Source organism: Chaetodon trifascialis, chromosome 3 (assembly GCF_039877785.1).
Source record: "Chaetodon trifascialis isolate fChaTrf1 chromosome 3, fChaTrf1.hap1, whole genome shotgun sequence".
Taxonomy (NCBI): Eukaryota; Metazoa; Chordata; class Actinopteri; order Chaetodontiformes; family Chaetodontidae; genus Chaetodon; species Chaetodon trifascialis.
The window spans coordinates 6,079,007-6,093,632 of NC_092058.1; the positions used below are offsets into that span (position 1 = coordinate 6,079,007).

Below are 14,626 nucleotides of genomic sequence, written 5' to 3' on the forward strand. Positions count from 1 at the left end.
GAACAATGTTAAATTCATACCTTCTGGTCTAAAATAGCATCTGGTTATTGTGAAAACAAACATAACTCAGGAGAGATTGTGTTGCCATGTGAGGACTTTGGTTCCATACTAGGTCTGAATTTCTTAAATTGTGCACTGTCAATCATTTGTGATGCTAAGTCTCGCTCTTTCAAATTCTGGATGTCTCATTGATCATGGGGACTCAGCAGTGGTCAGCGTTCATGAAAGAAAAGAATGACCAGACCCTGCCCAGCAGGGAGCAGCACAGTTCTTTTTTTTATCTTCCTAACCTCTTTCCTCCAACCCTTGCCTTGCTCTGCCCGGGCCTAAGCCTCCTATGCAGCCTGACCACGCTGTCGCATGGAAGGTCTTCTCTCTGGGCTTCATCAATGCGTGCTGTCATCCAGTGGCAAAAACAGAGACGGGACTACCGAGGACATTAATCTGCTTATTTGGCCATGATCGCACGCATATTCAAGCCACTCATCACTCCAGTCCTCTTTTACCCATCCTTTCCTACTTCCTGTGTCGCCTTGAGCGCTATTCCTTGTCACACACACTTTATTCTGGGTCTGTTGTGCACGCAGCATGTCTCTCAACACTGCGCTTGTGTGTAGCTCCGATCATATTGTCGTGGCTCCTTATATCCCAGAGGCCACTGCTCTGAGCATCAGCACAGAAGCATTCAAGGTTCTAGAGGAAGTAACTGGCTGTCACTATATTAAATGGGACTCAATTAAATGAGTGGCCAGAGATATATTTGTCAATGTTCTATTCTTGAAATTTCCGATAAGAAAACACCACACAAGGACACACAGGATTCTTCCCCTGCGCTGCTGGCCTGCCTTTGACGTGCAGGTGCATGAAGCACACAGTACATCTGTAGACTCTCCTGTAGAGCTTGCTGCATATGGTTTGTGTCAGAGTGGCATCAAAAACATCAGGCCGAGCGCAAAGGATGCTGCGGCTGCAGTGAAGCGCAGCATCCCCAGCCTTCCGTCGTTGCTCACACCTTTATCAGCAACGCAGCAGGCGTGCTGATGAGGACAGGGGCATGCTTATAGCATGTGGCTCGTCTCCCCTATGGCTGCTGTTTGGACATGGGCGATATTCAAAACCAAATCATGCAAGTTATCCATCGCTGTCATACGGACCAGCAGCCCCCATGCTGCAGTGTGTGTATGGAGGCCATGAATATCTAATATGAGTCGAGGATAAAATGAACAGAGGAGGATCAAAAGTATGTCATTCTAATTTATTTGGCATTCACTTGGAAAGAGAACAACAAATAAACATTTATTGAATTTTCTCGCTTTCTTAGGATCTTACACCTGTGGAAAACACACCCCGAACACCCTGAAGACAGGGGATAAAATGCTATCAAAATGTAAATACTGCACATTGCTTTCACCCTCGTATTGACTGACTCTATAATGGCACAACTGTCAGCACCAATCTGTCTTTGTCATGCTATCCTGCTACCTTTTAGCCTCGAGCGCTTGTCGCAGACGTGATACCCCTCCGTGTCAAGATCATCGTGAAATCTTCGCCTTTCTTTGACTTGGAGAAAAGTTTCAGTTCCATCCACTGATCAGGGGGAATTGACACATCTAAGGCTGCAAGGTTTTAGGCCTTCAGCCAAGACTACTGTCCAGGGCAAGTTACCATGAGAACAACAGTAAAATAAGCTTCGATTCCTCCATCGCCAGCATGACAAGCAGCCAAGTGTAAGGAGAACAAGCTCGGAGGCGCAAGGAAAAGTAATAAAATAGCAAGGGCATGAAATAAAATAAGAACTAGAGAGAAATACAGAAGAGGACTTTCAGGCCAAGCGGAGTAAAGGAGGAGGGGGGTGCGTTACAGATAAACCCCCACTGCAGTCAAGAAATCAAACAATTAAATAATTTCTATATATCAAGCTCAAGACTAATGTTTGCGCAGTGTGGCTGCAGAGAGAATAAAGACCATCTTTCAACCAGAAGATGTGTTTTACTCAGATATTGATTCCGTCATCTTTTGTTAAAATGATTGACAGCGGGTATTTAAACAATTTCAGGGTGTCTCCTTCATGTCTGAATTATCTGGAAGCGTTCGCACCAAATGAATCTGTACAGAATTTCTATCATGTTTTGCACTTTGATTCGTGCAGGAGACTTCACGCTCCTTGACAGTTGTTCTGCTGTACAGATGCAGTTTTCTCCTTTTTTGCCAAGAAGCAATAGTAGTAACTCTTATGTTGTATATCATACATTGCTGCAGTTTTAAAATCCCCGGAGTCCTAACTAACCACAGCCATACATGGAGAGAGATAGTGCTGATTGGAAGAGAAAAAAAAGCCGGTTCTATTGTGCTGTGTTTCTTTCAAGGCAATCATCCAAGGCCCTTTCGCTTTCACCTCCCTCTCGAATGTCTTGTATGAATTTGTCTCCATATTCATAGTCCGCAGCCCACACAGTGTCAATCTTCTACATCTGCAATCTCATGTCGCCCAACAAGCTGAGGTTAATGGAAATGTTAATCATGATTAGCTAATAAGAGCAGGGAGGTCATATACAAACAGAAAAAGCAGCTTGGTTACATGCACTGATTGGAAAAACATTTTTCAAGTGCATGAAGTGAATGACCTGCCTGTACTCAGTTCAGATATCCCTTCATTTTTATAGCTGCTTTTCTCGTATAATAAGGTTGAAGCTTGTTCCAAGTTTTTCATGATATTTCAAGTTCTATTTGATATGAATAACCAGCTGAACTGCTTATATAATTAGATTGAGGACACTTGAAGAGAACTTCATGTTACGTTAATGCTAATAACCATTGTTTGTGTGTAACCCCGATTCCTAAAAAGTGTGAAACAAATCAAACACAATGTGATCATTTGCTAATTCTTTTGGATATATATTCAGTTGAAAACAATCTAAACAATTTATATAATGTTGATTTTTGTAAATATCTGCTGATTCTGAATTTGGTGCAGCAACACGTTTCAGACAAGGATAGGAGCATTACAGTAATCGAGCTGGCTTGAAGTGAAGGCGTGAATCTGTTTTTCAGCATCTTTTTGATTTAGAAATCGTCACGCTTCAGCTGTGTTTCTAAGGTGCTCAGTTTTCATCACCTTCTTGATGCAGGACTTGAATTTTAGACCTTAATCTAGGATAACGCCGAGACTTGTAACCTCAGATTTTATCCGAAGAGTTAATTTCCCCAAACTGCATTTCTGTTTTTGTTTTAGCGCCGACTAGTAGCATTTCAGTTTTGTCCTCATTTAACTTGAACATTTATTTATTGCAAGAGTCTCCACAGCTGTAGCATGATTTTTCCAGCACAGATGGACAGTTGTGTGTCTTCAGCGTAACTTCAACAACATCCACCTTCTGTCTCTGTGCCTTAACGTGCCCTCCACTTTTCAAACTGTAACACCATCAGTGTCTTTAGCTGCCTACACATTTTAAAGTACAGATTTTAAATGAAATGATTGTATGGTTGAATTTAAACGCAGTCATTTCTCTTTTTTTTCATTTCTTTTTATTGAGCCCCCCCCCCCCACGAGCATGTTGGACACCGATACAGTAAAAAAAGGGAAATACAAGAAAATAGATGGAATAAATAAACATATATATATATATATATATACACACACACACACACACACACACACACACACACACACACACACACAAATAAACACACATACACACACTCACATATATATACACATATATACACATACATATATAACAAAATGAGCATATACCTGGGCTCACCAGCCGTGAAGCTGTGCACTTAACAAGACATGGTTCACTTGGATACAATCACAAATACAAATGCAAGTGTAAGATGACTGCTTCTTGGTTTTTAAGTGGGCAGTTTTGAATTTACCTAAATACATCAACACCAGATCCCAGACAGAAAAGAATTTGACCCCCTTAGAGTATATTTTATTTTCTCTAACTGTATGAATTGTCGCTAAACCACAAAGATACTTTGTGTGGATATATTGATTTCCAATGCAATAATATTCTTCTACGTGCAAACAGCGTCGTAAAAGCAATTATGTTTTTGTAACTTTTCCTCAACGTTGTATGTCAGCAGGAGTGTTTCGACACCTGTCGCAGCTTTCATCCGCGTCAGGGTAAATTTTAGCCAGTCTTGCTCTGGAGTAATGGGTGCGATGGAGGATCTTGAATTGTATAATGTTTAATTTGGCACAGGAAGTGCTGTCATTTACTCTAAGTAGAGTAATTTCTCTTTTAAACTTAAAATATTTTAGCTCAAAATAAATGAATAGATTAAACATATGGCGACATTAACACACCCGCATTAATAACTCAATTGTGATTTTGCGTCAAAGTACTGTATAATTCCAGGTTATCATACCTTTAGCCAGACTCTGCTACTCATTGAAACCTTCAGTCAAAAAGAAGTGGTAAAGATGAGGGCGGGGTGATGGATTTCATTGGATCCCTTGGGGAAATAGATCAGCACCAACCTGGTCAGGATGACAATTACATGTTAATTGTATTACACCCACACTTTGCCTTCCCATTTAACCAAATGTAATTACAATAAGCGAGTTGTTGATTTAATTTCACGGATGGTGTACTGTCACCGAGGCTTCCTCGTCATTGCAGGCGGAGGCAGGTCTGCCCTGAGACCTACAGTTGAATCAGCATTTCAAACGCACCGAACCATGGTCTTGTTTAGTTTGAAATGGGCGCCGTGCTCCGAAATGTCCCCGAATGGTGGACGCCACAGATAGCTAATGTTCTCATGCATGATTTAGTGAGTGATTAGACATCACAAAACTCATTTTCCCAGACCATCTTCACACCAGTGTTTATCCTGTTATCTCCATTTAGAGGAAACACAGCGGTATCCCACTGCTGTACTTCGTGGCCTTCCCTGTGCCATATGTGTGAATATCAGTAGCTTTTAGAGACATTGCTGTGTGCGGTATTAAAGTCCTATCAGTATTGGCTGTTAACAATGCCTTGTTAGTGCTATGATGTGTTTTCTGAACCCTTTTGCACCTTGAGCATTTCCATAAAATTTTGCAGCCCATAGTTGATGGTGATTTCTTTTAAAAAAGTTTAACTGGAGATGGCTGTACTTCAGCAGGGTTTTGAAGCTGCTCTGGTAGTTAGGCTCCACATAATATGATATGGAAGCCAAGCCCAATAAGACACATCCCCAGTAAACAGCATCCGTCACTTTGCGAGTGCACGTGGTGTAGTTATGAGGCCTTGAAATAGAAAGTGAGAATTACCCCACAGTGGTGCTTCACCAGGAGCCCCGGGGTCCATTAATAACCTGGTGTGCCACTGCATTTTTTATGCCTCTCCGAGTGGCCCTACTGTTTCTGAAGGGTCTTCATGAAATAGCTAGAAGCATTGCCTAATTAATGGACTTTCTCACTGCAGAATTAATTGCTTCCTACCATGCAGTCCCAGGCCTTTCAGACAGGGTTAAGGCTGCAGACTTTGATGGCCCTCACAAGAAGAACAAGAGGCTGTCAAATCATGAGAGATTGCTGCTGAGCCGTTGGAGACAGAAGCAGAGGAATGACTCTGGGCAAAGAGAGGGAGATGTTAAGGTTGTGGGAGTATGTGTTTATGTGTGTGTCTATGTGTGTGTAAAGGGGGAGGAGGGGGATGGTTTGGGGGGGTGAAAGGATGATTGAGACAAGCAATCAGCCCCACTGCAGGGAACAGAGGGCAGGCAGGGGGCTGTTGCCTGCTGCTAAGTGTGCTGGTCTTTCTCTTTTTCCCTTGCATGCGGATCAATAGATGAGTGGAGTGCAGCTTGGAGGTTCTGGCACACACTCTGACACGCCTTCTTAATCCACTGTGCGATAACCTGTGCAATGCCGATGTATACCGCACAGGAGACAAGCGTGGGAGGGCGGGGGGATGCAAAATTGACCCTGCTGCCCGGGCTTTAGGGGAGACTGCGAGGGCTTTACTTTCATTAGCCCTGGGATTCAGATTTCTTGGTTGCTGTGGTGACGGACTCTTTGCATCTGGTCAAATAACGTGAGCTGTACCTCGTGTAACTTTTGTGCTGCTGTGATGTCCACTCCATAAAGAAGCCGGAGAGGTTTCCTTTGATAACACTTTTAATATAAACATTCAATAGAAGCGCCCCCCTTACAAAAAAGACATTCCCTCTATGTGCTGGAAGGATTTTCCCTTAGTCCTAAAATTAATCTGTCAGACAGCAAAGATTATCTCCCTATCTCGCTGTGCTCAAACATGGGAAATGTTTATGATAAGTAAACACTATCACGGATTTAATTAACAGATCCCACACTCGCATTGATCCATGGGAAATATCAATTGCACTGGTGTATTTAATTAGTTTATATCTTTGCCCTTTGTGTCACTGGGGTTGATAGAGCGCCATGCTCTGCAAATTAATCTTCATCAGCAAAAGACTTGAAACAAAAGCATGATTGGAATAAAGAAACGGAGAAACTAAATCTCCTTGCTTAGTATTCTGAGCCTACACCTTCACCAATGATTTTGTTATACATAGTTATTGTACAGTAGCTGAGACCGAATGCACAGTAGATAAAACTGACTTTAACCTTTAGCTTGTGGAACGTCAATCAGTGAGCTTGCCTTTAGTTAATATTGTAGATAAATAAACTGCAGCACAGGTAAGTGCGACAAAGCAGAACTTTTTCTTTTTACTCATCATAGACTGTTACCATAGGAAGTAGTTTTTCCTTGTAATAAGATTTCCTCTGCAGTATCGTGTTAGTCATGTTTTACATCACCTCCAGATCTTCATATGTGGGGGACATTGATGCAGAAATGAGCTCAGCTCTGCTTTGCTCAGCTGAGTATGAATTTGACTCATTGTGCATGCAGAGAAATTGCAGAACTATCACGGGTCGCTCTTATATATTTAAGCATTTGAAGTCTGTGATAATATTATTAGACTTTGTAACCCCAGTTTTATGAATTACGGTTCGCCAATCCAGTAGTATTCCTGCACAGGCACCACTCGTTTCCCAGACGCGTTCATTCAAACTGACTTTAAATACACTGTTTTAACGCCATTAATTATTGAAGGAGGATATTGTGACTGTGTTGTTGTTGTTTCTTTTATCCAACATAGAGCAATCCTAGAATTATTGATGTGTAGGTTTTGTCTCTCTTCAGAGGTTTTGGTCAAATTTACATTAGAACTACAACCACACTGACAGAAGCTGGAAGTTTCTTCTGTATATCCATCCAAGGAGGGTTGAATCTAGGGCAGCTTGACTTGGTTGTAGAAACTTGAAAACGTTTCCCCTCTCATCCAACACTGCTGAGTCTTGCTTACTCTTTGACTCTCACCACCCACTGGAGCAGAAGACCGAGCTGATAGCGTACCAACAAGCGCCCAGGCCCAAGAGAAGGAGCACGGATATCAGAGGGATACACTTAAAGCTTGCGGATACCCTAACTGGACCTTTGTACAAACAGCCACAAGATCCAGGAAGAACACCAGCACTGCAGGGGGGGTGAAGAAAAGAAGAACAAACACAACAACAACATCGTCATTCCATACATGTCTGGGGTATCTGAGAAACTCAAGAGGATTTGCAACAAACTCCACATCCCTGTGTTTTTCTAACCCAGCAAAACACTCAGAGACAGAAACTGTTCGACCCAAAAGGACTGCGCACTCAAACACAAGAAAGGCAATCTAGTGTATGCAGTCCAATGCAGTGAGGAGCACACAGACTTAGGATATCAGAGAAACTAAACAACCATTGATAAAATGCACGGCTAAGCAGAGGAGGGCCAACTTCTCAGACCAGGACTCAGCAGTTTACCTCCACCTGAAAGATAAGGGACACTCATTCCAGGACAACGTATTTTTGGACAGGGAGGACGGATGGTTTGAAAGAGGAGTGAAGGAGGCAATTTAAGTAAAAATAGAGAAACCATCCCTCAACAGGCGAGGAGGTCCACGACTCCACTTATCCTCCACCTACAATGCTGTCCTTCCATCTCGTCCCAGGAGATTTAGCTTTTCATCTTTGGTCTCGTGTGACAAACTTAACGACTGTCGTTCACACTGGCAGGCACACCCAAGTGGTTTTAACGGCCTTGACCGCAGAAGTTAAATACCTGAGACTCCCCTTGAAGCCTCTTGGATGGTGGGGGGGGTGGGCGGGGGGGCATGTCAACTTTCCACAACCAAGTCCAGTCCAACCCTCCTTTGATAACCACGACCTGGATGACCTCACAGACATCTCTATATGCAGCATTTTTACCCAGTTATTTTGACCTTCTTGCTTTGATTTCAACTAGTTTTCACTCTGTCAGAATGTGGCGTTCAGGTGTTGCAGCTGACTCAGGTTGGTGGGAGTGTCAGGTGCAGCTGAATCATACCTGGTAGTTTCCTGGGTAGTGTTACAACAAATGTACTAAAAAGCTCTGGAGGGAACCGTCTTGTTATTGGTTCAATTTGTGCACTTGCTGCCCAATCAAATGGTAGCCAGCCCTGTAAGAGCCCATTGCTCTCCTCCCTCTGAGAGAAAAGGCCTAGCTGAGCATGTAATTAGAGAACTCTGCACATACTAACAGAACTGTTACATCCTGGCAAGTTTAATTTAATGTGAGCCTCAGCATGCGTGTCTTTTCAGTTTGGCTCTTTACTGCAGCGTCAGACCGCCCAGGCGAGCCTATGGCCAAGCCAAGCAGCAGGAAAATGTCGTGTGTGTCTGTGCTCTCTCCAGTCTCTACAGCTGTTTCGCTGTAGAGTCGTATGATAAGCCCATACAGTGAGCCCAGGTGATGCACGTGACTGCTGTTTTTGTGCCAACTCATTGATATAAATGTTGAGTAACATGGACCCAGAATGCATCATTGCTTTATGCCTCTGATTTGACAGTTTTTTTTTTTCTTATCAATTTAATGCAGAGTTCTCGTTATTGATTGCTTCAGTGATGATGTCGAGTTTGCCTCTGACACCAGTGTGAAGCAGGAACAGACAAAATAAAAACAGAATGCAATCATTTGCAAGCAGACTGTTTACTGACGATGGCTTTCCAAAGTGTGCCTGAGCCCATGTGCTAATAACCTTTATCCAGTCACTTGAGGTTCACAAGTGGTGAACCTCACGCCTTTCCAGGATGCCCCTTTCACACCCAATCATGATGCTATCACCCGTTACCAATGAACCTGTTTACCTGTGGATTGTTCCAAACAGGTGAAAGGTGTTGCTACATCAAACTCAGAATAAGCAGATATTTACAAAAATCAATGAAGCTGATGAGCTCAAACATTAAATATATTGTCTTTGTGCCGTTTTCCATCGATAATACGTCATTAGAGGGATTAGCAAATCATCACATTCAGTTTTATTTCTGTTTATGTTTGATGTCACTCCTTCTAACAACAGACTGAATGTGGAATCCATATTTCCAGGCTTTACATTTGATTCACTGACTGCTGACATGCATAATAACCAGTTCACTCTATTACTAGAAATACAACTTAAGGTTTTGATTTTTATAATACCCGACTGCTGGCTTTAGTGGCTTTGCTGCTGTTTGCTGCTTGTGTCGACACACTTCTGCAATTTGACACTAATTGGTATATATTGGGAGCCACAGTAAAATGCATGTCCAAGGCTTCTGCTTGTGATTACCATTAAGAGGTTGACATGAATGTTTTTTTTTCCTTTTAGTCAGCAGGTCATATTTATGGCAAATCCAACATGATGTGAATGTATTATGAGGCAGAACTCTCAGGGGGAAACACAGAATAAAACATACAAAACACATGAAATGAAGGCTTTTCAGTGATAGCTTCATTTCCTACAGTCACTAACATTAAAGAAGGTTGCATTCTGGTAGTACTTTACATGCTGTGACATCAGGGAAAAGATGAGCCTGCATACTTAAATGTAATAAATGTCAGGTTATTTGTTTGGTTATTTCCCACAATTCATGGCTAGCTAAAAATACAATAAAAGGGAGAGGGTGAGCGGCACAGCAGCACCTCTCAGGTGTTGTTTTCCTGCGTTTAGGATGAAATTATTTTGTAAATGAAGGAGAGTGACTGTGTGTGTCTATGTGTGTGTGTGTGTGTTGAGGTGAGTGGCCTCCGTGTCCCTATTTGGTGCCGTTTTCAATTTAAGTCAGTGCTTGTCATTTGTTCGCCGTTATTCATCATCATTACGACGTGGCAAAGACTGAAGGTTAAGGCTAATTTGTGCTCTCTCACGCTCCCTTTCTCTCTCCGTCCTTCTGTATGTGTCCCGCTCGCTCTCTCTCTTTCTGTCTTTCCATCTCTCCTTACATCTGTCCCTCTTTGAAATTAGCAGCTAGATTCATTTTACTGACAAATTCAGCGAGAGAAGTCAGCCTGCCCAAACGGAACATTATTTATGCTCATCTAATAATTAGCTGAAGAAAGTTGATGATTACTCAGGGGTAAAGGAAACCACCGGACCTGCTGCCCCTCCCTGCAGCAATCTGCCCTCAATTAAAGTCGTTTAATAAGTGACCTCACACCTCTCTGTATCCTGGCAGGGGCTCGCGAGGGAGCGCCGGCCCACAGGCCAGCCCTCCCACGAAAAAAAAAAAAAAGAATAGACATGAATTATTAAAGAACGCTCCACAACTTGAGATGACTGTAAATATAAATGAGTGAATGATTTAAAACCTTATAATTATCGAGCCCATTCTTCACGGTAACCTTGTTCAAAGCAGGCCTTTTTTTAGTCAGTGATTGTGCAAGAGGTGAGGTCGTTAAATGGATGAATTGTACTAAAATCACACAATAATTTCTATCTTTAACGTAAAGAAAATGCCTTCTGAAAATTCAAATTAATTTAGCATTACATAGTTTGAAATATATCATTTGCTCTCTGTTGTCAGTGTTCTTACAATGAACATGAAATCTCGACATTATACCATATAGACAATATACACACGCTTAATCATGTTTTATTTCACATATTTTTATTATTGGCAGATGTTTCGATGTATCTACTGTTGAGAATACAACGTAGGTGAATGAAACTCTTTGTGCTCAAAGGTCGAGAAATACAAAAAAACCCCCCACAACACTGAACAAAGATTGAAACGCAGCACGAAAGCCATCGAAATTTAACATAGATGCAAAGACAGGACACACATCCAATGCTCTCCAGTCAAGCTTTAAATACGACCAATGAAGAGTAAGGTACGCATCCATTTTATAAGAAAAAAATTTAGAATTTTGGGGGGTTAGAACATAAAGGAAAGAGGATAATATCAGACAGCAGTGTCACGTGATGTGTCTGTGTAACCAAAACAGAGAAATGAATCCAGTTTTCTCACCTTGCTGCTGCCTGTAAGCCCACGCTCGTCCAGTTGGCCCCTAACACAGCTTATTCCGAGGCAACGCATGCAAACAAACCAGGAAGCAAATTTTAGCAAGCTGTTAAATTTCATGCACAATTGAGTTTCTGTAAATTGAAATTTATGATTGCAAAATGACATCATAGGAGTACTTTGGCAGATTTGCCCGGCGCCTTGTCAGAGGCGCACCTGCTGTAAGGCTCAGAGCTGCGAGATGGCGCATACACCAGGCAAATCCATTATTATCAGTCAAATCAAGCAGTTGCATTTTTCCTGCTGGGACTGACTCTCACTGTTGATTAAGTGCAGATTTAATCACTGTTGAGACCCTGTGTTGGCTGTACCTGGCCTCGCCTCCTACAACAGGGAATAAGCCTCTGGCTGATTATAACATTCTCATACTAATAACACCATTCATAATACATACTGTACCTCAGGTAGCGAGATGTCTTTCGGATTATTTTGCGTGGTTTTGACATACTCGCTTGGAGGAGAGTTCGCAGCTGGGCTCACCTGCGAGGGTGAGATGCATGCTGTCAGTAAGCACAACAACAACACAAGTTGATAAACTACAACAACGTGAAGTCTGTATCACCCTCGTGAGACAAACTCAAAGAAGTGTCTCTTTCATTTCAGGCGAGGAGAATTCACCGGGCTGGTTGTGCGGAGAGGACGAAGGGAAGACCATGGCGCCGTTTTGGTGTCCGCTGCTCGCCTGTCACATGCCCGTCTTTGCCACCAAGTCACCAGAGAGAAAGGTAAATCCGCACAACGAGCATTGCTTACGGTTTACCACATGTTCTGAAGCTTCAGAGGATCCAAATCAGATTGACTGTCGTTCAGTAATGACCTGTTTTAAAGTGGTCATTTGAATGTCATTGTCTCTGTATTTGCATGTCATGTGTCTTAATCAAATCAGTGCAATACTAAAGCACACACACACACTTTCACACATAAAGGTGCAAGACATGACAGGGTCCGTTCACCATTTGTGATCAATATAACACAGCTGGTAGACTGTACCTGATCCTGTAGGTGTGGACCATATGGATAACTTCGAAACAATCACAGGACTGTATATCATTTGATATTGCATGTTTATATTTCATGCAGTGTTGTAAAAATTATGATACAGTAATTCTTAAATATAAATTCAATAGAGAAACCACTTGCATATAATATAATAATAATATTAAAAATAGGAATATCTGTAAATAATACTGTAAATTAAAAACTCTTAACCACAGTTATGCAAAATTGTACATTTATTGCAGCAAAAAGCACTCCTGATGATTCATTTGTCAGAAATAAGGCAAAAAACCCCTGAAAGCTGACAAATGTATAACACCTCGTAATGCTCAACCATATGTGGTCACAGTTTGCATGAAAACTGGTAAATGCATAACTCTATTTAATAAGTTAAATACAAAACCAAATGAACTACATTACATACAACTGACATATAAAAACGAACTGTCTGTTGGCTCATGTCGTGACAGTGCGCCTCCCAGGAGTGAAGAACTTAGCTCGCTGTTATCAGTGTCCTTTAATTAACAATACCAATACTATTAGTAACTCATGAAGTATCTCAGAATAAATAATGGAGGAGATGACACTCGTCCTGCTGCTGTCGGTTTAAAGTTTCAGATCGTTGGCATCTTTCTGAGCTCATGATTTGTACTAGATCTTGACACGTTCAATGTTTATAGACTGGCAGTGTTTATACTCAGGATGCAAAGTGCCTTCCTTTGGATCAATCTGTCAAAGCGATTTGACTCGCGCTGACGCTTCCTCTGAAGCAGCCATTAGTCCACCGTGGGCCTGGAATCTTTATTTTAATGAAGAATTTGTCGAAGGAGATCATAGCGCCATTTAACACCGTCATTTCCCATTGAAGCCAATCAAAGCCTGCTCACCTCGCCCTAACTGCTAAAAATACATTGTCTCAGTGATGATCTCACTCAAAAATACCTAGGCTGTTGAAATTACAAGGTGACACGAGAGCATCCCCTCAAGATGCTGGCTGAAGAGTTTCGATCAATACAAGCTGTTAAGACCTACAAGCCTCCGATAGATCAAATGGTCAGCACAGGTGAGAGATAGACTAAAAGGGTTTCAGAAGTGGTACGAAATCAATTTGCAGGGGCTGAAATATTATATTTCCAACCACATTTTCTATTGCAATAATGTGGTTATGGGTCTTACTGAGCAAGGTATGAGGTGGGGGGAGCCAAATTACCATGGCCACCAGGGGAGGATGTTATAAAGTGATCATGCAATTATCTTAATGGCTGCGGGACACCCAAGCATAAATCAATGTTCCAACATTAGATTAAGACCTTTACGCCAACCCATAGTCTGCTAGCCATGCGGACAAGAGAGGAAGGTGAGTCGAAAAACAGCAGCTGGAAGTGCTGAAAGTGGAGCCTTGACACGGTGGGGGTGGGAGGGAGGATTTCCCCAAAGATCTCGCCGACGTCCTGGAGTATTCTGCAAAAGTGTTACACCTGGCTGGAAGCGGAGCCAAGTCAATTAATATGTTTTGAGCTAGTGGGACCCCGCGGTCTCTGAGGATCTGCTCATATTCTCCACAAAACAAATGAAGCACCTGAGCACGCCAGCGAAGGGCACGGCGGCCGTGTCAGTCACGAATGTGCTTCACCATGAAATTGTTTCATGTGACTTTATTTTCATCAAATTGAGCATGTATGTTGTTGCCGTAAAGAGCTGCGATGGCCGCTCGTGTTATTAAGGCTAACGGGAGATCGCGGAGAGGGAAACGTTTATACTTGCATTGCTGTGTGTATAAGTTTACGTTGTGTGGTTTCCTGCCTCTGTGTGTGTGCTTGAGTTGCATATTTCTCTGTATGTGTTTGACCGTACTGTATGCTGTAGCCATGCACTTCTTTGCATCACAAGAATGGCTATGTGATAGGAATGGGGGCCTGGGTATCAGAAAGCTGAAGAGGTAAGCAGTAGTATTTCTTTCCCTTTTTTGACTAAAGAGAAGGTAGCATTAAATGGAGTGACTTTAAGTCCTTCATGCAGAGCAGACTATGATTAGGGGCTTAACTCAGTAGCAGCCCCCCTCTCCCTCTCTGTGTCTCCATCTTTGCCTCAGCCACCGCCTCTGGGACACACACGCCTCTCTGTGCCAAAGCTCCGCAGCATCTCTTTCTCCAGCTCTTGCAGCTTCTCTTGGCAGTCTGAGTTACAGTGAGTAGAAAGGATGAAGAAAAGGAGGCAAAAAAAAAAGAAATCCCAGATTAAAAGAGATGT

At 42.3% G+C, this 14,626-nt stretch overlaps 1 protein-coding gene across 2 annotated transcripts in view; it reads left to right on the top strand.

Annotated features, from left to right (window-relative positions):
- The window catches only part of arhgef10la (Rho guanine nucleotide exchange factor (GEF) 10-like a), a 108,325-nt gene that overhangs the window by 52,987 nt on the left and 40,712 nt on the right, over positions 1–14,626 (top strand). For both annotated transcript variants that reach the window (XM_070959261.1, XM_070959262.1), the window contains one exon: positions 11,984–12,105. In XM_070959261.1, the coding sequence (XP_070815362.1) occupies positions 11,984–12,105 (122 nt within the window). The remainder of the gene's footprint in view (positions 1–11,983; positions 12,106–14,626) is intronic.